Source organism: Acipenser ruthenus, chromosome 36, assembly GCF_902713425.1.
Source record: "Acipenser ruthenus chromosome 36, fAciRut3.2 maternal haplotype, whole genome shotgun sequence".
NCBI lineage: Eukaryota > Metazoa > Chordata > Actinopteri > Acipenseriformes > Acipenseridae > Acipenser > Acipenser ruthenus.
This window is the reverse complement of record NC_081224.1, coordinates 3,310,504-3,335,858: the sequence shown is the minus strand read 5'-3', so window position 1 is coordinate 3,335,858 and position 25,355 is coordinate 3,310,504. Positions and strand designations below refer to the sequence as shown.

At 43.2% G+C, this 25,355-nt stretch overlaps 1 protein-coding gene across 1 annotated transcript; it reads left to right on the top strand.

Moving 5' to 3' along the window:
• The first annotated feature begins 1,370 nt into the window (after positions 1–1,370).
• LOC117402061 (G-protein coupled receptor 54-like) lies at positions 1,371–24,362 on the top strand. Its single transcript, XM_034002907.3, has 5 exons — positions 1,371–2,097; positions 10,770–10,894; positions 12,681–12,816; positions 16,278–16,516; positions 19,279–24,362. Exons 1-5 carry the CDS (start codon positions 1,713–1,715, stop codon positions 19,639–19,641), a joined length of 1,248 nt encoding a protein of 415 aa, XP_033858798.3. The 5' UTR covers positions 1,371–1,712; the 3' UTR covers positions 19,642–24,362.
• Positions 24,363–25,355: the final 993 nt, after the last annotated feature.

Sequence of the window (25,355 nt, the reverse complement as noted above, 5' to 3'; positions counted from 1 at the left end):
AGCTGTGGCCAAAAGATTTGTGTCACCTAGAATTAACTAATACTTTTTCATCACAAAGTCGAATGAAACCTGCTTAATAATATTACGTTCAAATATTGAATTACATAGCGTTTTGTAGTTTTCCATATATTTATGAATTAATATTATATGTATTAATAAACACATAATCAGAATTATTAAACAAAAATCCATAAGATTGTTAATTTTATTTCTGAAAGGAGCTACCACAATGTAATAAATTATTCTGCTGTTAACTTGCTGAGCACACTGCTAGAGTTTTGTACTTTTAAACAAATGTGAATACAAAATAGCAAAACCTACGGGACAAAAAATAAGGGCTGAAAATAGAGCCAATCGCAACTTTCTCGGGACGTCTGGTAAACCTATGTGTGATTCTGTGAATTTTAACCCATGTTTTACATGAATGAAAACAAGCATTGCTTGTGTGATATTTAATAGTATAACTGTTATATTTAATTATATATGTAAGTAGGTAGTTAAGAAAAAACGTAGCGACTTCTTTTAGACCCGTTTTCAATCACCTGGTGTAATCGTCCACTTCTTAACCACAACGAGAAGGTAAACTCCAGCGCACACGTGCAACCTGACGCTTGCTGCACGCATTCTACATCAGTACTGCGCACGGCCTAAACAGCAGTTTGATTGGTAGGCTCTCCAATCATTCACATGTGAGCGACTGAAACTGCTCCTCTGTGCTGGACCTTGATCCCCTGTGGGTACCCTGCTCCCCCGTTCTGTACCCTGCTCCCCTGTGCTGTACCCTGCTACCCTGTACTGTACCCTGCTCCCCTGTGCTGCACCCTGCTCCCCTGTGCTGCACCCTGCTCCCCTGTGCTGTACCCTGCTACCCTGTACTGTACCCTGCTCCCCTGTGCTGTACCCTGCTCCCCTGTGCTGTACCCTCGTCTAGGTTGGATTTTAAAAAGTCCAAGTGCTAGATATCCTTGCTGATGATAAGCTGGATAATTTCAATCATCCCCATCGTTTGCACACTCAGAGAGCGCATGACGCACTGAAAGGCACGTGTTATAGATCAGATCTCTCTTACTACCTTTCTGTCAGACAGGTGCTGACATCTTACAGCGTGTAAGAAAGAGTAATGGAGAATCTGGACAAAAAATGTAAAATACCTTAACACTGTCAGTAGGGGGTACAGTATGTGATACACCAACACACACACACCACACACACACACACACACACACACACACACTGTCCTTACTGGCCCCCAGTCGAAAAAAAAGTTGCTGTCCATGTCGCCACCCCCTTTGGAATTCATTAAAGTACCCGACCAATCAGGGACTCCGTCCTTCTGCAGAACAGCTATTTCAACGGGATTCTTTCGTGGAACGGTCGCAGACTTCAGAGAAGACCAGCAGATAACGCAGGGAGCCCCAGCGAGTGAGCGGGCACAGTGGAGGTGTGTGTTTGTAATGAGCATGGGAGCGGGAGCGCACAGTCCATGCATCTGTCAAACATCTTGATTTCAGAAGGTTTTAAGAGCCGTCAACAATCAAGCGCCGCCCGCAGCTCTCTATTGAAGCTAAAGAAAACGTTGCATGGATTTCTGAAATCGGTTGCCTAATTTCAAAACCTCCTGCAAATATATTAAATGATGTCCCATTATACTGTGCTGAATTATTATCAGTGAATGAATACCTAGTTCAATAACATGATGTCTCGCTTCTAGAATGGACTTGACGACTTCTAGAATGGACTTGACGACTTCACCGATAGCCGATACCGACTTCAGCAGCAGAATGGGAGCCGAGGTCTGGACCCAAGAGGTGGGCAGTGGGATGGACGTGAGCCCCAGTGGTCTGTGGTTGGCTTCCGGCGCCGATATCGGTCCCTATTCCGAGTCCCATACCACTCCGATTAGTAATCAAGGTCTCGGGACCAAACTGTGGATCTATAACATCACGGACGAGGAGACGCCGCCGTTCTTGACCGACGCCTGGCTCGTGCCGTTGTTTTTCGCCCTCATCATGCTGGTAGGACTGGTGGGGAACTCTTTGGTCATCTACGTCATCACGAAACACAAGCAAATGAGGACTGCAACCAACTTCTATATCGGTGAGTGAGCCGCGTCTCTCAACGTCTTTGTCTTCACTTGCGCCTCGCTTATTGTAATACCCTTATAAAGGCTGCCCACGTTAAAACCTTAGCAGTGTAATATAGCATAGTGAAAGCATGGTAAAGCATGAGGTGCGCGAAACACGGTTTACAATGTACTGACAGATTGGATCTGGTCATCTAAACAGTCAGTTTGCTCGTGATCCTTGACCCGACCCGAACCCGCAACCCGCTGCAGCACCGTCCTTACCCGCGTCCCGACCCGCTTTAATAAGACCTGCAGCCCGACCCGAACCCGCATGTGTTTGTCTTTTACTTACTGCTTGCGTCGACTGACACTCACACGCTCACATTCACACACAGATATCTCTACCATTCTCCACAGACTGAGTTTATACAACAGGCTATACAGAGTGGTAGCTTTCTCTAGTGGTCTGGATATATTTTAACAAAGTAACATATTAACTATCTCTGCTCACTTTACTATAAAACACCTGTCTCTTCTTATCGTGCCACCAGTTGAATGGGAGCTACACCTGTGCTTTCACAGTGTGCCAGTTTTGTGGCTGTCGTTCACAAAAACATAATCACAGGTTTTACAAGCAACGAATCCAGTCACATGTTCATATTTTCATAATTCCAAAATAATTCCAAAAGATTTACCTCTCTGACTATTATTCACTACATGATATAAACCCTGCGCTATCCTTTGTTTCACCTCGTCCACAGGCATTTTTAATATCACCAAGCAGACGTGATTAAAGAAGCTTGCGACGTATCAAACAAGCCTTAATACAAACCATGACCACTGCTTAGTCAGCTGACTCCTCCCTACACCTCCTCCTGTAGTGCAGGAAATACCGGTACATTTACCTTCTAATGCGTTATTTGGGAAAGAGTTACAGACGAATACGCTGAAAGGACACAACACGTTTTTGGTGATTCAAATTGAGACCCGAGCCTCACCCGAAAATTCAATTTTTTGACACGCATCCGAACCACAAACCGCTAAAAAGTTAACATTCCGACCAGAACTTGGCTCGCTTTTGCGGATCACCCGCGGATACACTCGGGGACACTATGCAGGACTCTACATTAAGGGGTTAAAAAAAAGAAAGCAGCACATTTGTTGTAAACAGGTAAAATATGCACAGGTAAAATACCCACGTGATGAGTTGAAACGGCACTTTTGTTTTCTCGTACAGTAAACATGTTAGGTTATGTTTTTATGTCGTAAACACTGCGCTGAATATATATGGGTAGAAATTAATGTATTTCGAGTAAAATCCATGATTAAAGTATATTCCTAAATTATTGGAACAATTTGAACCGAGTAAAGCAAAGAGAAGCTGAAAGGCGCTGCACGATAAAGAGCTATCCTTGGTGCTGAAAATGGTATTGTTAGCAGCGTGCTCGGAAGAGACACAGTTACTGCGCCGAGCAAACCAGACGAGTGGCAGAACGTCAATAAGATTAAAGTCAAGATTAACAACTTAAGTAAGACTCACTGTTATGTATGTGATCTGTGTAATTCATTAAGAGCACTACTTTTCTGGTGTAAGTTTACCATAGTTCCGGTCAGAGGTTCGATAGTGTAATGATACTGAATGTAGGAGTGTGTTTGTGGCGCGCTATGTTCTGAAGTAAAAACATGGTTCCAGCAGTCAGAGTGTATGCCTCTTTACTTAAGAATAACATGTTAACAGAGTAACATATACAACAAATTGGCGACGAGTGTCGGATAGCCTGCGTTGTAAAAAAAAAAAAAAAAAAAAAAAAAAAAAAAAACCGAGAAAGAAAGGAAAACGGACCGGAGAGAAGCCAGCTACGTAAAAAAAAAAAAAAAAAAAGACACAGAAAAAGAGACTGCATACGTGAGTAAGGAAAAACAATATAAGCAAAAATGTCTGCCTGTGTGGGAAAAATGGACGTGTTTGATAGCACAATAGAAGACTGGGCCACATATGTCGAAAGGCTTGAACAGTACTGTAAAGCTAATGAAATCGCTGATGAAAAGAGGGTGGCGGTCTTACTGAGCGTAATGGGTGCAAAAACCTACAGCTTGTTACGTAACCTCACAGCGCCAGTGAAGCCGGCTGATAAAACTTACACGCAGATTGTTGAAGTGTTACAGAACCACTTATCTCCAAAACCACTGGTAATTGCCGAACGTTTCCGTTTCCATAAGCGTAACCAGCAAACAAACGAAACCATATCTCAGTATATAGCAGAGCTGAGACGGCTAGCGGAACACTGTCAGTTTGGAGAATGCCTTGGAGATGCTTTAAGAGACAGGTTAGTCTGCGGGATACACAATGAAAGCACACAGAAACGTCTTTTGACTGAAAGAGATTTAACCTTAAACCGCGCTACTGAAATAGCTGTGTCAATGGAGACCGCGGCAAAAGACGCAACAGAGTTACAACAGAAGGCGACAGTAGAATGCGCTACACACAAACTTGCTGCTAGACGTACTAATGCAAAAGAGATATCTTGTTTTCGTTGTGGAAAGAAATCACATGACGCAAGTGACTGCTGGTTTAAAGACAAAGATTGCAAACAATGTAATAAGCGAGGTCACATTCAGAAAATGTGTAAATCAGCTGCTAATGTAAAACGACCGCAGCAGTGGAAAAGGAAAGACACGTCGATGCACCACGTCACAGAAACAGATTCTGACTCACCCGAAGAGGGTTTAGCTTGCCTTGAACTATTCAGCTTAAAAGAAACAGATCGCAAAATAATTTGGATCACACTACAAGTTGAGGGAAAGACACTGAAAATGGAGCTAGACACTGGGTCTGCCTTATCAGTAATTTCTCACGAAGAGTACTTGGAACGTTTTCCAAATGTAAAATTGCGGTCAACCCCAGTCTTGCTGAAAACGTATACAGGAGAAAAGATTTCCCCAGTAGGCCGGATTCCTGTAAATGTAACTTACAATAATGTCAAGCACCTCCTGGATTTGTATGTAATTAAGCATGGAGGACCACCACTGTTAGGGCGGGAATGGCTGAGGAAGATTCAACTGGACTGGCATTCCATTAAAGCCCTGCGGGTGGCGCCAGAAACAAGTGACAGTTCTACAAATGATAAACTAACTGAATTATTAAACCGGTCATCACAAGTGTTTCAGGATGGCATTGGTACCCTGAAACACATGAAAGCCAAAATTGTGCTGGAAGCTGAGGCTCAGCCAAGGTTCAACAAAGCGCGGCCTGTACCCTATGCTATACGCCCCAAAGTAGAAGCTGAACTGAAGCGTTTAGAAGAGGCAGGCATCTTGTCTAAGGTGGACTGGTGTGAATGGGCAGCACCAATAGTGCCAGTAATAAAAAAAAGTGGAGATCTGCGCATTTGCGGTGATTTCAAAGTCACTGTGAACCCTGTACTGCGCGCTGATCAATACCCTCTGCCACGTATTGAAGATATTTTCGCCTCATTGGCAGGAGGTGCAAGATTCTCAAAGATAGATTTGGCTCAGGCCTATTTACAAATGGAAATGGAAGAAACATCAAAGAAATTTCTTACTATTAACACACACAAAGGCCTTTTTCAGTACAACCGTCTAGTGTTTGGCATTGCATCAGCCCCAGCAATCTGGCAGAGGGCCATGGATCAAGTCCTACAAGGCATACCAGGTACGCAGTGTTACCTAGATGACATCATCGTGACTGGAGCGGATGATAAGGAACATCTAGAGAACTTGCAACAGGTACTAACTAGGCTGTGTGAGTATGGACTGAGAGCTAACAAAGACAAATGTGACTTTTTCAAAGAAACTATAGCCTACTGTGGCCATACCATTGATAAGCAAGGCCTACACAAGTCACAAGACAAGATTGATGCTGTACTCGGAGCGCCGCAGCCACAAAACGTAACACAACTTCGATCTTTCCTGGGATTGATTAACTACTACCACAAGTTTCTGCCAAATATGTCCACGGTGTTACACCCTTTGAATGCTTTACTGCAGAGTGGGAGCAAATGGGAGTGGTCTGAGAAATGTAAACATGCTTTCAAGGAGGCTAAAACACTGATTACTTCAAAGAAGGTACTCACTCACTATGATCCATCCTTACCCATTAAGCTGGCTTGTGACGCTTCCCCCTATGGAGTTGGTGCTGTGTTATCGCACAAGATGCAGGATGGCTCTGAGAGACCAATAGCTTTTGCGTCAAGATCTCTTTCAGCAGCAGAACGCAATTATGCTCAGATTGATAGAGAGGGCCTAAGTCTAGTGTGGGGAGTAAAGAAATTTAACCAGTATTTGTTTGGCAAGAAATTCACATTGGTCACTGACCACCAACCCCTAGTCTCCATCTTTAACCCCAGGAAAGGTGTTCCGGAAATGGCAGCTGCACGGCTACAGCGTTGGGCTTTGTTCTTAGGGGCACACTCCTATGACATTGAATTCAAGGGCACAAAGCACCACGGTAATGCAGATGGCCTCTCACGACTGCCGCTGGAGACACTTAACCAAGAGACTGAGCCAGATCCTGTTGACATGTTGTATGTAGCACAGATGGACTTGTTACCAGTAACGAATGCTCTGATACAAAAGGAGACTAAGAATGACCCTGTCCTGGCTAAAGTGTATGATATAACCGTAAAAGGTTGGCCAACACATGGAGACCCCCAGTTGTCTGCTTTCTATGCACGGCGAGAGCAGCTGTCAGTGTATCATGGATGTGTTATGTGTGGCACCAGAGTTGTCATACCCTCTAAACTACGATCAAGAGTGCTTGAGGCGTTGCATGATGGCCACTTGGGAGTGGTTAAGATGAAGGCACTGGCCCGCAGCTACGTCTGGTGGCCTGGCATAGATCAACAGATTGAAGACTTAGCAAAAGGGTGTCCAGGATGCCAACAAATACAACACATGCCTAAGCTAGCACCACTGCACACATGGGAGTGGCCCTCCACCCCATGGCAGCGAGTACACATTGATTACGCCGGACCCTTCATGGACAGAATGTTTCTTGTAGCAGTGGACGCACATTCAAAGTGGCCGGAAGTTTTCTGTGTAAAATCTGCTACGTCCGCTAAAACAGTTGAGAGTCTGCGAACACTCTTTGCACGGACTGGGCTGCCTGAGCAGATTGTGAGTGATAATGGAACCCAATTCACTTCTGAAGAATTTCAAACATTTGTGACGAGAAATGGCATCAAACTCATAACATCTGCCCCTTATCACCCAGCCACCAATGGTCTGGCAGAAAGATTTATCCAGACGTTCAAGCAGGCAATGCGAGCAATGGGGAGAGAACCACTGTCAGTACAGCAAAAGCTAGCCAACTTTCTTTTGGCTTATCGAAACTCGGTACATGCCACAACAAGTCAGACACCAGCTATGTTGTTTATGGGCCGAAATCTAAGATCGAGACTAGACTTGTTAAAGCCTGATCTTCGCAGAGAGGTACAGAAGAAACAGTGTGACCAGCGCACGAGCAAGGGGCCCTTACGAACCTTTGCAGTGGGACAGGAGGTGCTAACAAGGGATTATCGTAATCAAAAATGGGTGCCAGGAGAAATTGCTACAAGATTGGGACCACTCAGCTATACAGTAAAAATTAGTCCAAATCTCATCTGGCGTAGGCATGTGGACCAGCTACTGTCTACAGCTTCCAGGAACCAGCGTAGTGAAACCTCAACTTCCACGCCGGCTGTGTTCCCGGAGCCAGGAATAACCGCCATGGATGAGTCTCAGTGGGCTGTGGACAGTGCTGAACCACTTGGTGGAAATGTAACTATCCCAACTGAAATTCCAGAGACTGCCTGTTCCGTTGCACCCAGACGTTACCCAGAGAGAAACCGGAATCCACCACAAAGGCTTGATTTGTAGTTCACATTTTGTGAAACAATGTTTGTTTATAGTATAAAAAGATCCCATATGCTGTAGCTGTATTGCACTATAAGCAATTCATTTAAGGCAATTTTAAAACTAAGTGGGGAGGAATTGTTATGTATGTGATCTGTGTAATTCATTAAGAGCACTACTTTTCTGGTGTAAGTTTACCATAGTTCCGGTCAGAGGTTCGATAGTGTAATGATACTGAATGTAGGAGTGTGTTTGTGGCGCGCTATGTTCTGAAGTAAAAACATGGTTCCAGCAGTCAGAGTGTATGCCTCTTTACTTAAGAATAACATGTTAACAGAGTAACACTCACTCTAAAAAAGATTCAGTTGTCATGATGTTAAGGACATGTCTGAAATCATGAGTTTGTGTTTCACTGAACAGCGGGCCGTGCCTTTTGTTATAGGCAGGTTTAAACCGCGGAGGTGGAACGACACTTCAATTTAGACAGTAGGGAGGGAGGGGTGTAAACCCTCTTTATACACATTTATGAACACGAATGCACCGTTCCTTACGTTTTTCGCTTATAAAAGTTTATCATGGTACATTTGCAAAGTAATTCTGCAGTTTCCGCATGGTTCTGCTCGGCACTTACTATAGTTTACCATGGGTCGCCATGCTTTTTTGAATATGCGTTACCATACCTCAATGCTTACCTTTACCTGCTTTCGCTATGCTTTATAACACTTTGTTGTGCTTTTACTGTGGGAAACGTTTATAGGGCAGTCCATGTTTTAAAGGGGCCCGTGTGAGTTTTAATATTTACATATTATGTTCCTGAGCTTCAACAGAGCTTCTCTATATAACCTCCCATTGCTGTAAGTAGGTGTCAGAGCCTTCCTATTTGGCTGGCGGAAGTCAGGTTCTGGAGGAAGCTATGGCTAAAACTATTAGAGGCATGTAAACTAAGTGGACTGTATACAAGGCTTCCGGTAATATAGAGCGCAGGACAAGCACACTATGGAAATGTATAATACACAGAAATCAATGATTATTATGTTTGTGTACATTAGGCTATGTCTGTGGTGAATGTAAAAGGATAAGAGATTGTGAGGGCACTTGTCCTTCACAATAAATATTTAAACTGTGTTTTGACCCTGTGAAATATACAGTATATAAACTCAAACTATCAAACTCAAACAACAACATTAATCTACCTAGTTATTTCTATCATGCTATGTGAAGAAGGTGAAAGCCAAAACGTTGTGGCTAATTATTAAAATAGTGTGTTTTCATTTTATAATATGAATTGATTTTCTTCTATCTATCTATCTATCTATCTATCTATCTATCTATCTATCTATCTATCTATCTATCTATATGTGTGTGCGTGTGCGTGTGCGTGTGCGTGTGCGTGTAAAGCCAGAAATAAAAATTAAAATAACTTATTTCAGCCTTTGCCCGGGCAACCCGCGGTCTGCCCGCTGCTTCTCAGGCATTGTCTGAATCACTCCCTCTGTTCATTCATTCCTGTTCTGAGTGACAGGCAGAGCTTCAGAATAAGGAATTAACATGAGAAACGCCATTGACACACCATCGAGTACCATCGACAACAGCCCGATAGGAATCGAGATACAGTATATAAAACCTACGTCACGCTTCGGAACAATATTACCCGCAACAGTGGAACAAAAATGAACATGAGAAACCCCAGTGACACTTGTGTATAAAAAGAACAGTATTATTAATAACGCAATAGTAACCAATAATAATAATAATAATAATAATAATAATAATAATAATAATAATAATAATAATAATAATAATAATAATAATAATAATAAGCGGTGGTATTAAACTGTCCAATCAGAGAGATGGATGCAGTTACTGGGTGGGACGTGAATGATTAGCTGATTCGTGTTTGATAGTGTTTATGACAAGCAGTGACTGAGAGTGTACGTAGGCCTGCATATCTAGATTTTAATAACTGGTTTAAAATAAATTAGTCTTTTGTATCTCATTAAATATTTTATATCGTCATGTTGCCAAAAAAAATAAATAAATAAACACATGCCTATTTTCTGAAACCGGACTTCCTGTGTAGTTTTTAGGAATGAGGTGAGTGAGTGAGTGAGTGAGTGAGTGAGTGAGTGAGTGAGTGAGTGACTCTACTCAGGTAGGCGGGTCAAACAAGCTCTTTAATCGTAGCTCTGTCTCTCTCCCCTGAAAACATTAAATGAAAGATATTTGAGATCCCGGACAATTTTACGCCTTGCTTTCTCCATTTGGACAATATGACTCTGATTGTGGTTCAGTGGAGCCCCAGAGCCTTAGAAATGGCTTTGTAACCCTTTCCAGACTGATAGGCATCAACAACTTTTTTCCGGAGGTCTTCAGGAATTTCTTTTGTTCGTGGCATGAAGTGCCTCTAGAACCTGTGTGCTGACAACTTCACTCTGATGGTAAGGGCCAAAGTTAGTCAGATTTATATTGGGCAGGGCTGGCCCAAATCAGACCTGGTTGTTAACCAAAGTATTCAAACAGCTGACCCTAATTATCCCTTTAATTGGGTTGAGTTAACTAGGGGGGGCAATAACTTTTTCACACTTGAAGATTGCATGTTTGATTACCTTGCACACCAAACAAATGAAAGAAGCACCAAACTTTGGTGTCATTTTTTCTCTCAGACTCCCTCTATATACAACTACAACCCACAAAAAAATCTGACCAAATACAAAAATGCAGAAAATCAGACAGGGGGCAAATACTTTTTCACGGCACTGTATATATAATGCTATAAATGCAGATGGATCAATGTTGTAATGCAAAGGCGTTTGTGCTTTTCTAGTTGAACTGCAGTCTGTTTTCCTCTCAGGTAACCTGGCCACGACTGACATCCTCTTCCTGGTGTGCTGCGTCCCCTTCACCGCCACCCTCTACCCGCTGCCCAGCTGGATCTTCGGGGAGTTCATGTGCAAGTTTGTCAACTACTTACAGCAGGTACTGCTTCCAAAGCTCTGGCCGCTGCAGAGCCAAGGGCAATTTACACAGCTTCCTGCACAACCGCCCTCAGAGCATCTTACCACAGTAAACTTGCATGGTAATCTTGCATGCTTTTACCATAGTTTGCCCTGGTTTGCCATGTTTTTTTTAATAGGTATACAATACCTCTAGGGGCTTTACCATGCTTTCACTATGCTTTAGTACACTTTGCTATGCTTTTACTATGGAAACGTTTATAGGAGAAGAGCAGACCCATTTCATGCTGGGTTTCTGTGTTCGAATACTCTCTAAAATGTAGATACATGTTCCATGTCATATTTTTTAAGACCAGGGTGTGCCATTAAAAGCACAACTAATCTAGCTGGCCTTTGGAATCAGCCACAGACACATGGAAAAAAGATCTATGGTGTTTGTCATTGAATTTGAGTATTTCTAGAGTAAGGCATGTTCTGTGTTTCATCAAGGTATTGACAATGTCAACCCAGGGGACTTTTTCTACCTGAAGAAAGAAACAAGGACCAGTGGTCACAAATGGAGATTAGATAAAGCGGCATTCAGAACAGAAAATAGGAGGCACTTTTTTACACAGAGAATTGTGAGGGTCTGGAACCAACTCTCCAGTAATGTTGTTGAAGCTGACACCCTGGGATCCTTCAAGAAGCTGCTTGATGAGATTCTGGGAACAATACGCTACTAACAACCAAACGAGCAAGATGGGCTGAATGGCCTCCTCTCATTTGTAAACTTTCTTATGTTCTTAAGTGCACAGGAGTCTCTTTGGTGTATTCATTTCTGCTTCAATGTGGAAAATCCATTGTTGAGATCAATTGATGCCCCTTCTGTTTCAAACTGTGTCATGCTTTTCTTTGCTTCAGGCTTGGAAAGACAATGCTTGAGACATTTCCTTACGGCAGGGCAATCACACCTGCCACGTACAAGCACGATTCAATCAGTCTTCCAGAAAAGCTTTTGTCTGACGGGCTCAAACTAACCAGTATTAGAAAATTTCAGTTTGTAAACCACTGGAGGGGTCTGTCTGCATCAGTATTCAGTACAGCAATGGAATGGAACTGGATACCAGAGACATATGCCAGTGGCTATTTCTGCATCTGTTCTAGAGACTATGAAATATTCCCCATGCCGGTATTAACCAGCCACTGCTGAAAGTTTTAACAAGTGCAAAAGGCTTAATGACTAGAAGTGACTGATATTCACACTCGCACTTGGAATTGCCTTTAAGAAGTATTTATCAGCAGGTATAAAAAAATCCTTTTATTAGCGTGTTGATTTCAAAGCAGGAAAATATGACTTCCCTCACCTTTACAATTGAGTACCAGTCTAGACGTGCTATGACTTATGTTTCTGGTTCTGTACTGCCAGGGGTTTGAAGTTGTACCCAGTCTGTGAACAAAACCAAAGTATATATAGAGACACGTAGCACTCACTCGGGGTTGGGTGTTCAGGGCGAAAGAACGGGAGAGAGAGGAGGTAATGAGAATAATAATAAGTGTTTCATACCGTGTTTGTTCGTCCCTGTTTGTTAGTGTGTGTTCGTTTTTGTTTGTCTGTTTATTTTGGCTACCAGTGCCGTGCCCTGTGTTTTGTGTTACAACCTTTTTATTTTCTGTCTGTTAATTATTAAATGCTGAGCGCGATCACGCGCTCAGCTTCACCAAAACCCCAAGTCTCTGTTGTTTATTTCCTGGATCTGGTCTGACGCCACGCACTCCGGCCGTCTTTGTCACAATTCCTCATCCTTCTCTTCCTGTTTTTCTTGCTGTAGGTCACAGTTCAGGCAACCTGCATCACGTTGACGGCCATGAGTGTGGATCGCTGCTACGCCACTCTGTACCCGCTCCAGTCGCTACGGCGACGTACCCCCCGCGTTGCCATGGCAGTCAGTGTCGGCATTTGGATCGGTAAGTGAGGCTGTAAATCTGCTTCTAACAGATTAAATGTTCAAACCTTCATGCTGATTTTAATTGAAAACGTAGACTTGTTTTAGTATGCAGCATGGCCGCCATCCCACACAACCTGTCAGCTTCTTACGAACACCAGTTAATCTTGGACTATCCCTCAACAACTATACCAACTTTCAGCACTCTGCAATAAGACGTTTTCAAAAGACGGATTTTTATATTTAGGCAATTTTTTTTTTCAATCCAATATGGCGACCAAACCACGTGACCTACGACATAAATTATTTTAGTATTTTCCATCTTCCCATAAGCATCTACCATCCTACCGAATCTGGTGAGTTTGAGCAACTCTGGAGGAAAGGAAAATAATAATAAGAAGAGTAATCCCAGCAATAACAATAGGATTCCCAGTCCTATGGGCCTGGAAGCCTAATAAAAACCAAACAATACAAGAGTAAAACAGTAAAATAAGCAAGAAAGGGTAGGAAAACATTTTCAGATATATCAGATACATTATAAAAGAGAGGTAGATATAATTGGGTATCGACAGAGAACCAATGAAAATGAACATGTCTATGAATAATGTTGCCTAAAGGTAGCATACACAAAGAAAACAGAATTGGGCCAACAATCGAGCCCACATGCAACCTTTGACAAGAAAAGAAGTCTCCTCCTCAATTTTAACAAATTGAAGCCTGTTTGAGAGAGAGGATCAAAACTAAGACAGGTCACTACCGGACAATCCCACCATGTTCTTAAAGCGATCAATTAATAAAACAGAATGATCAATAGTGTCGAACGCAGCACTTCAATCTAGTAATATGAGAACCGAAGGTGAGCCCATGACCGAGGATCACAGCACATCATTTACCACTCGAATAAGTGCTGTCTCACTGCTATGAGAAGACCTGAACCCAGACTGAAATTTCTCAAATTTTATGAACTCCCAGAAATGTGTTGCTCAGCCACTACTCTTTCTAAGACTTTAGACAGAAATGGCAGACTGGAAATAAGCCTGTAGTTGTTAAGAACATTGGGCTCTAAGGTGGGTTTCTTGAGCAGAGGTTTTACTACAGCAGTGTTGAATGAGTTCAGAACAGTCCTGATAAAAGTGAACGGTTAACGATATTCAAAACTGCAATGTTTGGGGAATGCTTCTTTAAACAGTGAAGTGGGAATAGGATCCAGCGCTGTGGGTTTCACCTTTTTAACTGTACCACAAACATATTCCATGATAATGCATTGCATAGTTTTTTTCACCTCATTATCGACTGAAGTCCTGATTGAAACTATCACTAAAAGGGGAGAGCGAGCTCTGGTTTCACTCACTCTCTATCCTGGAGTCAGGTAGGATTTCCTTGTCCTACTTATCCACTGCCCACCTGCTGCCATCCTTTGTGTTCATTGCTTTTCACACACAGTGTTTAGATAACAATGCTCCGAGATACTGCAAGGGCTGAAACACTTCAATACAATGTACAAACCAATGCAAGACTAAACATGAAACATGTGCTGTCAAATGTTTACCGTTTAAAAGTTTACCCTTTAAAGTCTTATTGGTAAGACACCCAGCAATCACACATTGGTGGTGATTTGCACACCAGCTTCCCTGAAGGAATCGTTGAGGAATGGTCGCGGATCTCATCCAAAGCAATTAAAACACATCTTGCAGACTCGCTAGCTGACACAACCTGAGAAAAAACACCTGCGTTGATAAGTTATAATCACATCAGGTTCTCAGTTTAATGGCTTTTAGGTTCAGTTAGGCTGTTTGGTTTGTATTACATATAAATCAGCAAAACACGTTTCCCTGTGCTTTATTACACTTTGCTGCGCTTTTACTATGGAAAACTTTTATAAGGGTTAGTTTACCAAGGTTTGCATATCAATATGCTTCACCATATATCTCTGTGCTTTACAGTGCTTCCCTGTGCTTTACCATACCTCTCTGTGCTTTACAATGCTTCCCTATGCTTTACCAGACCTCTCTGCTTTACAATGCTTCCCTGTGCTTTACCATACCTCTCTGTGCTTTACAATGCTTCCCTATGCTTTACCAGACCTCTCTGCTTTACAATGCTTCCCTGTGCTTTACCATACCTCTCTGTGCTTTACAATGCTTCCCTATGCTTCACCATACCTCTCTGTTTTACAATGCTTCCCTATGCTTTACCATGCCTCTCTGTGCTTCACAATGCTTCCCTATGCTTTACCATACCTCTCTGTGCTTTACAATGCTTTACCATACCTCTCTGTGCTTTACAATGCTTCCCTATGCTTTACCATACCTCTCTGTGCTTTACAATGCTTCCCTATGCTTTACCATACCTCTCTGTGCTTCACAATGCTTCCCTATGCTTTACCAGACCTCTCTGTGTTTTACAATGCTTCCCTGTGCTTTACCAGACCTCTCTGTGCTTCATAATGCTTCCCTATGCTTTACCATGCCTCTCTGTGCTTCACAATGCTTCCCTATGCTTTACCAGACCTCTCTGTGCTTTACAATGCTTCCCTATGCTTTACCATACCTCTCTGTGCTTCACAATGCTTCCCTATGCTTTACCATACCTCTCTGTGCTTTACAATGCTTTACCATATCTTTCTGTGCTTTACAATGCTTCCCTATGCTTTACCAGACCTCTCTGTGCTTTGCAATGCTTCCCTATGCTTTACCATACCTCTCTATGCTTTGTAATGCTTCCCTATGCTTTACCATACCTCTCTATGTTTTGCAATGCTCGCCTCTGCTTTACCAAGCTTTTACTGTGCTTTCTTACACTTTGCTATGCTTTTACTATTAACATTTTTTATAAGGGCTGTCCTGTTGTTATGATATAAAATACTGATTGTCGTTTTCTGAGTTGCTATGGTAGCATCATTTTGTCTGTGAACTTTGTTTGAACTTAAGATTGTATTCGGATGTGGTAAAGACAAGAATTTTCTGTGACGTAAAAATAAGTCTAAGTATAAGCAAGAGTGGGCAGGTGATAAGGAAATGTATTCCTTACCTGGGTATGATATATGAAGGCTGCCTGTACCCTTACAACCCTTCACACTGAAATGGCTTATAACAGCGTGAGTAGAATCGAGTGCATGTGCTGTGAGCCAGCTGAAGGATTGTTTTGCAAAGAATGTGTGGAAACCGAGAAGCAAGCAGTGGAATTGGAATGTGAAAATAGAGCAGATGTTAACAGTGCATCTGGGGACCTGTTACAAAGAAGAAGGAGCTCTGAAGAAAGATGTAACCAAGTTGGTATAAATTGAGCAGTCTGATGTGAGAAGACTGCTACACTTTATATATCTGGGGTCGCTACCTTCTCTGTACTGTGCTTGCTGTTAACAAAGTCTCACTGAACTAAACTGTCGTAGCGAGTGGATTGATAGGGTTCAATCCACATACAGTAAGTGAGGCACTTAACACTGTCCTGTCGTGATTTGTCCTGTCCTGTCCTGTCCTGCAGGGTCCTGCATCCTTTCTCTGCCCATGGCTTTGTACCACCGGATCGAGGTGGGGCTCTGGTATGGCCTGCGCACCTATTGCATTGAGAAGTTCCCCACAGAGGCCCAGCAGAAAGTCTACATCCTCTACTCCTTCCTGGCTGTGTACCTGCTGCCCCTCATCACTATCTGTGTGTGCTACACAATCATGCTGAAGAGAGTGGGGAGACCCGTGGTGGAACCAATGGACAATAACTACCAGGTAGCCTGCAAAGCTACTGTGTGCATGTGTGTGATGATCATTACAAGGTCTTCATGTGTTTGGATGATAACTACAAAGTCTTCATGTGTTTGGATGATCACTACAAGGTCTTCATGTGTTTGGATGGTCATTTCAAGGTCTTCATGTGTTTGGATGATCATTTCAAGGTCTTCATGTGTTTGGATGATCATTACAAGGTCTTCAAGTGTTTGGGTGATCACTACAAAGTCTTCATGTGTTTGGATGGTCATTTCAAGGTCTTCATGTGTTTGGCTGATCACTACAAGGTCTTCATGTGTTTAGATGGACACTACAAGGTCTTCTTTCATACTTTGGATCTGTTTTGTTATTTGTTTTGTCTTTAAAAATCTTCAGTGTATGATGTTGAGCATTGAGATGGATATTGAGAGGAGATAGACTTCTGTCACCTGGTATAAAAACGGAATTGAAATCATTAGAGCAAAGAAGAATTAGTTGTGAAACTTGGCTGAAATCTTTAAAAACGCAGCACAAAAACTAGGACCAGAGGACACAGGTGGAGAGGGACTCAGTAGAGAAGGAAGGAGACTCTTCATCACACGGAGAGTGGTGAGGGGATGGAATGGGCTACCGTCATGTTGTTGAGGCAGAAACACTTGGATCCTTTAAGACCCGATTTGACAACGTTTTGAGATCAATCAGCCTCTTGGAACCGGACAAGCTTAGAGGGGTGGAATGACCTCCTCTTGTTCGTAAACTTTCTTGAGTTCATATGTTATGTAAATATTAAAAGACATTGTTTAAAGATGGCACTCACATTAAAAACATGGATGCAAAGTAGGGAAAATTACCTTAAAACTAGTAACATCGCACAACATAGGATACAAAACACAGAAAAAAAGTAAGACTGTGGCAATAGAGAAGTGCATTCCTGCAGCCGATGGCAGGTCCATACAAAGAGAACTTCTGGCCATCAAAAGACCTGTGCTTCACTCTGCATTGCTGATTGTGCTATATAAATACAGATTGATTGTTTTGTAACACGACTTTACTAATATGTGTGGCTCACGTTTCACGATGCTGTTCAGCTATTGGAATCTGTATCATTAGGAGACACATTTATTCAGGTCTTTACAGCAAAATGCAATCAGTGAGGTATTCTATGAGAGAAAAATAAAACACACTTTGGAATAATTTTGTGTCTTTAAATGAGCCTTGTTTGTTACTAGTTTTGTAACGCTACCAGTGTTACTCTACGTCTTTTACTTCTTTATGTAAACGCTGCGTCTGTAGGTTACGCTGACCTTCGTATTCGTGATCCCGAGAACCGTGATGTATATTCTTGCCGTCTTGCTTACATCTCAGAATGAATGCCTCAATGCGTTTAAGAAATGTGGAAATGCTTCTAATTCATCTTCTGTTGGATAACAATCTGAAATTACCAGGGCATCCATCACGGAGACAGGACTAGTCTTGCATTCCCTGGAAAGCCAGACTGCAAGGTTTGCAGAATCTTATCTTTTCATTCATGCCCACACCATGCTTTCAAATTTACTCTAGGTATCAAATGTGGAGTTTTTGCAAACATGTACAGTATTTTAATTGTAAAACAAAGTATCACCACTAGGTTAAAGACATTTCTGTTTGCAGGGCCTGCTTTCAGAGGCACAATCTTGCACTTCCTGGCTCATTTCTCCTGGAGAGTGAAATTTTCCCCACCCCTTCAGAGCCATGTGTCCTGTTGGTAACCAGTCAGCTGCTTCCTCAAATGACTGACATGCTTTGCAGCCACTAAGATGCTTTGACCCCAGAAACAGGTGAAATGACCTAGGGAGTCCAAGTGTTACAGAATTCCTGGCAGACAAGGCAAGCAGACTGTGAAGTTTATTTTCCCTATGTTTTGGAACACATGTTGGAGATAGCATGTGTTTCTTTCAAAACTGCACATGTCAGACCTATGCAGCGAATGAAAGATTTATCAAAGTATCTTTTTTTCAAGGACCAGCTTAGCCTCTCAGACAGACTGGATGTCATGGGCTGCCTATTGGATGTCACTGATGCACGATTCCAAGTGTAAATTGAGTTTGAATTCATCTCAGATCATATTTACAGGCAGCTGGCTTAACTTTAATATTGTCCTTGTGAAACTCGGGAACTCATCTGTGTTTTGCCTGCCCATTTCAGAGATGTCTTTATTGCATTCAGAATTTCCATTTAGACACCCTTGTGTGCAAGCGAAACAATGCAGGGCACTGAGCTAAATTAAAATCCAAATGAATTTAGAGTGCTAGCCACAGCTTTAAAATCCATTTCCTTGCCTCTTGAACGCATTGACAACCTTATCACTGGTAGATCAATGGGCTGTATGCCCTCCCATTGCAGAGCAGTCTGGGTTTTACATTCATTCTGTGAGCTTAATAATAACAAGAAGACTCCCATTGCAGAACAGTTTGAGAGTCCGTCCAGGTTTTTCATTCATGTTGTGAGCTTAATAATAATAATACTCCCATTGCAAAGACATTTGAGAACCAATCCGGTCATTCAGGCTTAGAAACCCAGAAGCACAACTGGACTTTTTAAGATCATATATTTGTATACATTTTTTTGCTTGCTTTTGTTTCTTGTCAGTGGAAACCAGGCATAACCTTTCTCCCTCCGTCCTTTCTCTCCACCCTCTATCTCCCCTCTCTTCCCCACTCTTTTGATCTCCCACCTATTTCCCCTTCCTCTCCATTTCTCCTGCTTGCTTCCCCTCCCCTCCTTCCCTCCCCCCCCTCTTTCAGCCGGTGCCCCAGCTCTCGGAGCGATCCATGGTGCTGCGTGCCCGTGTTACTCGGATGGTGGTGGCGATCGTGCTGCTCTTCAGCGTGTGCTGGGGCCCCATCCAGCTCTTCCTGCTGGTGCAGGGCTTCTACAGGGGCTTCCAGGCCAACTACGAGACCTACAAGATCAAGACCTGGGCCAACTGCATGTCCTACGCCAACTCCGCGCTCAACCCCATCGTCTACTCCTTCATGGGCGAGAGCTTCCGCAAGTCCTTCAAGAAGGCCTTCCCCTTCATGTTCCGCCAGCGCATCAGAGACGGGACGCTGGCCTCGGGCTCCCGTAACCACGGTGACATGAAGTTCGACACAGAGGGAACCTAGACCCAGCGCAATGACGCACCTCTTTCTTCCTTTTTTTCTGTTTTTCCTATCCTGCAACCTGCTGCAACTCGAGAGGCTAACGTCCCCTACATTACTCTTAGCCGTCATTAAGAGATACAACACATTTACTTTAGGGGAGACCACATCAAAACTCATGCGCCTGTTGCTGAATTTCAATTAATTGTGCTTTTTTCAGTTTTCAATACTACGGTGTGAAAGGGGAAGCTGTTCTAAGTGCAGTAGAGACACTAGACAGGCAGACAGGCAGAGGAAGCTGCACAAATACAACATTTCAATGCACATATACCGGGTAAACATTTATAAGGTGGGGCGGTGTCTGTCACCTGGTTTAAGAAGGCTGACATCTTTAAAAGCACAGCACAAAAACTAGGACCAGAGGACACAGCTGGAGAAGGACTCAGGACAGAGGGTAGGAGACACTTCTTCACACAGAGAGTGGTGAGGGTGTGGAGTGGGTTACCTAGTCATGTTGCTGAAGGAGACTCTTCTTCACACACACACAGAGTGGTGAGGGGATGGAATGGGTTACCTAGTCATGTTGCTGAAGGAGACTCTTATTCACACAGAGAGTGGTGAGGGGATGGAATGGGTTACCTAGTCATGTTGTTGAAGGAGACTCTTCTTCACACAGAGAGTGGGGAGGGGATGGAATACGCTACCCATAGTCATGTTGCTGAAGGAGACTCTTCTTCACACAGAGAGTGGTGAGGGGATGGAATGGGTTACCTAGTCATGTTGCTGAAGGAGACTCTTCACACAGAGAGTGGTGAGGGTGTAGAATGGGCTGCCTAGTCGTGTTGTAGCTCCTGAATCACATGGTTTTGAGATCAGTCAGCCTCCTCTCATTCAGAAATGTTCTTCTGTTCTTAAAACACTTTGATAAAGTCTACAGAAACCAGGTCTGCTCTGACTTGGCTCCTGATTGTCAAAATTCCACTGTGGGTTTTAATCCGTCACGTCTGTTTGGACAGACAGCCACTTCCCAAAGTGTATTTGTTGGTGGAGACACTCGAGAAAACAGAATGTAATGTTGTGCGCTCCTCTGAATCAGTAGAGAATTCAATTGGAAGAGTTCAGACTGGAAGCGAGTGGATATGAGCAGCTGCTGCAGAGCTATCTGTCAGCTCAATCTGTCCCTCTGACCCTGACTGAACTCCACTTCACCGACTCCTACCAACTCCAACTGTTTTAACAAAATGCCTTTCTAACATTTTGGGCTGTATTTTCAAAGCGTTTACTCCAGTCTTTAATGAACTCCTGTTAATTTGACAAAACTGGAACCAAACAACTAAGCAATGGTATCCAAAGCATTCAGCAGTTCTCATTTTGTAACTTGCATGCTTTTTTCTTCTTTCAAAAAGCAGGAGTTAATTAAAGATTGCAGAAAACCGTTGAAAATAGGTCCCCTTGTCTCATTGTGGAAATAGAGGGTACATCATGAACTGTAGTGATACCACAAGCATACATACATCTCCTCACATTGCAGCAGTACTAAAACTTCTCAATCGTTTATTCATATCATCACTAGTCAGTGTAGAAGTCTCCACTAGAGCCCTGGGGAAACAGCGATCACCTGAGGCAGTGCTGGCACGCAATGCATTGTGGGTGATCTCAAGCTGAGGAGAAAGCAGAGCCCGGTAGTAAAGAACTGTTTCTATAAGTTTTTTTTTCTTTTCATTGTGAAGTTTCTCAGTCGTGATACCATTTCCCATGTCTCTTGTCTCAATACTATAACAATATATTTTCTATTTGAACACATTGGGATCTCATTGTCGTCGAGACGACAATAAGACCCCAAAGATGGAGTTCACGACCGCAAAGACGACACCCTGAATGAAATGATCGTTTATTTTTTATTTTATTACTATATGCCCGAGCTACAGAAACTACCCCCTCTGCTTTTCAAACCAAAGTTACGCCACTGGTTTGATTAAATACAAGATTCCAAAATGAGATACAAAAAAAAATCATTCAGTAGCACTGAATATGAAAAAGTCGCTCAATGTTCAATGATCTCTCAGCACTTATTGCAGAATGTGCTTGTGATGTGCCGGCCCTGGAGGTGAAGGCTTAGGATTATAACTGCTTGTGCAAACTGGCCTGGCTCTTTTGTACCGTGTTTAAGGCGCTTGCTTGCAGCGAGTGGTCAGTGGCTGCGTGTTTAATCAGATTTTTACCAGAGGTCAGCACTGATAGAAAAATAGAAAACAGGGTACCTACCCTTGCTAGAAAAATCCCCTCTTTCGAATCACTTCAAGCTCTTGTTTTGGGGGAACCTACGCCTTCCTCTGGTTTTAACCATGCTTTTTGATCTGTGCCATCCTTTGCTGTGCTTTTACCAGACACCACACTGCTGTAACTTTCTGTAAGGGAAACAAAACTAAAAGTATATTGACTTGAACAGGACTAGTGGCCCACAGTATCATCATACAGAGTGCTATTTAATGTGAAGTCTGTCCGCCTTAAAATAAACCTGTTTTTCAACCTTCTACAGTGTTAGACGTTTGTACACGTTTGTATTATATTGGATAAATATAATAAAAAGCGATGTTGCTCTCTCTCTCGCTAAGACTCCCTGCAGTGCGTCAGAGTGAACCGGACAGCATCGCTCTTGCCGTGTATAGTTTCAGCAGCTGGAATGCTGCTCCAGGCTATCTGCTGTGTATAGACAACGACCGGACAACGATTCATCCAACCTAAATTATTCAAACTGCATTTCGAATCAATAAAAGAAACAACAACATTGCTTCATTTAAAATTATATAATTTGCAACTTGAATTAAGAGCCCATCAATGACTGGAGTGTATGTACAATTGCATTACATATGAGTTTTATATGCAGGTCTGATGATTTTAATGCCAATGTGCGGGTCTGACCCGTGGAATGCGGGTCACTTGGGTGGTCTTGGCGTTGGCCCCTTTAAATTTCCCCAGTCCCATTACCTGCCTTGGGAACAGGGGGGTAGGGTGGATGCTCTCTGATTTCTTAAACGTTAAACTTTAAGATGAAAAATGTTAAAGCTTCTAAACGTTAACATGTTGTGAATGCTGGTAACCACTCTGATAAGCCCTCACAAGAAGCAAGTGAAGGGTTTAGATAAATGAATGTGCTATTAATGCACGCAGCACTAATAATGTGTAGAGGAAAAAGGCTATGAATTAAATCAGGAACCTGACACTGTATAAACAGTATATATTTTTACATTTAACACCCCTTAATGGGAATGCTTTGAGCATTAGAATATGTTATATATATATATACAGCAGTGTGCACATGTATTAGAACGCCCCATTGCTTCTGTAGTTTTGATTTGTTGTGCGTATGAAATCAAACCACTGGAGCTGAACATCTTGGAAAAACTGTTCAAATAGGCAAACTAAAGATTCAGAAAAGGAACAAGTACACACAAATGGGAACATGCATGAGGCTTTTTAGAAGTTGTTTAAAATGCTTCATTAAAGCACAAAGTGGTTGAATATTTTCACACGAGTGCCTATTGTTTCTATATCACTGACTGCTGACCAAAAATTGAAATTCTCAAACCCTGAGGTTTTCATGCAGATGGGTATATATATATTTTTGTCTGATACACAATGTTTTTTGGCTGTTTATTATAACTTATGGAATTCAGTACATGGTGTCACAGCTCCCCCTAGTGGGTGTATTTATAAACGTCATAGTTTTGAGCCCTCTGTGTCTCACTGAGCTCCAAAATATGACTCTTGGATCAGAAGTGGAGTATCTTATTCAAGGCTCTTAATGGTTTGGAAAGAAGACAAGGGCGTGTCTTTGGTAGAAGCGAACACTGTCACAATGTCAAAAGATCACTCCTGTTTTCATGATCACAGTCACACTGAAGCTGCGTCTCAGTGCAGCCGGGTTAACCCTCATCGATTTTTAAAATGTCTCTGCTGCTCTTCAGTGTGCATTTAGTTTTTAGTAAACTGAACTTATTTTGTGTTGCAGTATTTCTTTATTTGTAATCTTGTATTGTATGGCTCTGTAAAGAAACTAATAAACTCGTTCATGATGTCTGTGAATGAGTGCACGCAATGCCAATTGATGTGTCAGTGAGTTTCCTTTATTGATTCCAGTATTCAGGTTTCACACATATAGCTTAAACATTATCATTAGACACAATAAAGTAGCACCTAGTTATGAACAGAACTCTGATGTCGATCAGTTACCTAATGTTCTGGGAGAAAGCTCAGGTATGGAGATGGTCTGTCATCAGGAGAGGATTCAGGTAGCTTGTCTCACTCACACTAATGACTGCCTGTCTTATGTATCTTGCCTACCTGCGTGTGTGTGAAGCTCCCAATATATGTTTAACCTTCATTGACCTTACAGCTCTCCAGGAACTCCCTAGGCATCAGTTTGGCTCTTCAAACCAAAAAGGTTGGTCAGCTCTCCGTTAGTCCATCGTCACTGACATCATCGATTCAGAGTTTTCACCCATAATTTGACCCACTCAAGCACGTTAAAATAGTGATTGACACTGTGGCAGGGATGGGGTTAAATGCTATCCTTGAAAACCATCACCGGTCATTCTCTAATGAGTTAATTGGTGCTAATTAGGGAATGCCATCTCTATAAAAAGGGAGAAAGCCCCCCTTTGTTTGGGGGTGGTGTTTGGAGAAGGAAAGCCAGTGAAGCCGTAGCTCAGCCTGGCTCTTGTAAGTTTTGTGTTTGACGCTATATTTTGGTCCTCATGCCATATTTATTGTGGTTTTGTCCCCCTGTGGGATTAATAAACATGCACTTTAGACTTAAACTGCAGCTTTCCAGCTTCTGAGTCTTCTTCTTCCTGCCGCTAACCAGGGCCGCTGGAACTAGGGGTGCTGGGGGTGCGGAGCATGGCTTCCATCATACACAGGGGCGCTGGAACTAGGGGTGTTGGGGGTGCCGAGCGTGGCTTCCATCATATACAGGGGCGCTGGAACTAGGGGTGCTGGGGGTGCCGAGCGTGGCTTCCATCATATACAGGGGCGCTGGAACTAGGGGTGCTGGGGGTGCCGAGCGTGGCTTCCATCATATACAGGGGCGCTGGAACTAGGGGTGCTGGGGGTGCCGAGCGTGGCTTCCATCATATACAGGGGCGCTGGAACTAGGGGTGCTGGGGGTGCCGAGCGTGGCTTCCATCATATACAGGGGCGCTGGAACTAGGGGTGCTGGGGGTGCCGAGCATGGCTTCCATCATATACAGGGGCGCTGGAACTAGGAGTGCTGGGGCTGCCGAGCATGGCTTCCATCATATACAGGGGCACTGGAACTAGGGGTGCTGGGGGTGCCGAGCATGGCTTCCATCATATACAGGGGCGCTGGAACTAGGGGTGCTGGGGGTGCCGAGCATGGCTTCCATCATATACAGGGGCGCTGGAACTAGGGGTGCTGGGGGTGCCGAGCATGGCTTCCATCATATACAGGGGCGCTGGAACTAGGGTTGCTGGGGGTGCAGAGCATGGCTTCCATCATATACAGGGGCACTGGAACTAGGGGTGCTGGGAGTGCCGAGCATGGCTTCCATCATATACAGGGGCGCTGGAACTAGGGTTGCTGGGGGTGCCGAGCATGGCTTCCATCATATACAGGGGCACTGGAACTAGGGGTGCTGGGGGTGCCGAGCATGGCTTCCATCATATACAGGGGCGCTGGAACTAGGGGTGCTGGGGGTGCCGAGCATGGCTTCCAT

Coding starts and splice junctions, on each gene's coding strand:
- LOC117402061 (XM_034002907.3), top strand. CDS start 1,713: ATGGACTTGACGACTTCTAGAATGGACTTGACGACTTCACCGATAGCC. Junction 10,895..12,680: donor TTGTCAACTACTTACAGCAG/GTACTGCTTCCA, acceptor TTCTTGCTGTAG/GTCACAGTTCAGGCAACCTG. Junction 16,517..19,278: donor CAATGGACAATAACTACCAG/GTAGCCTGCAAA, acceptor CCCCTCTTTCAG/CCGGTGCCCCAGCTCTCGGA.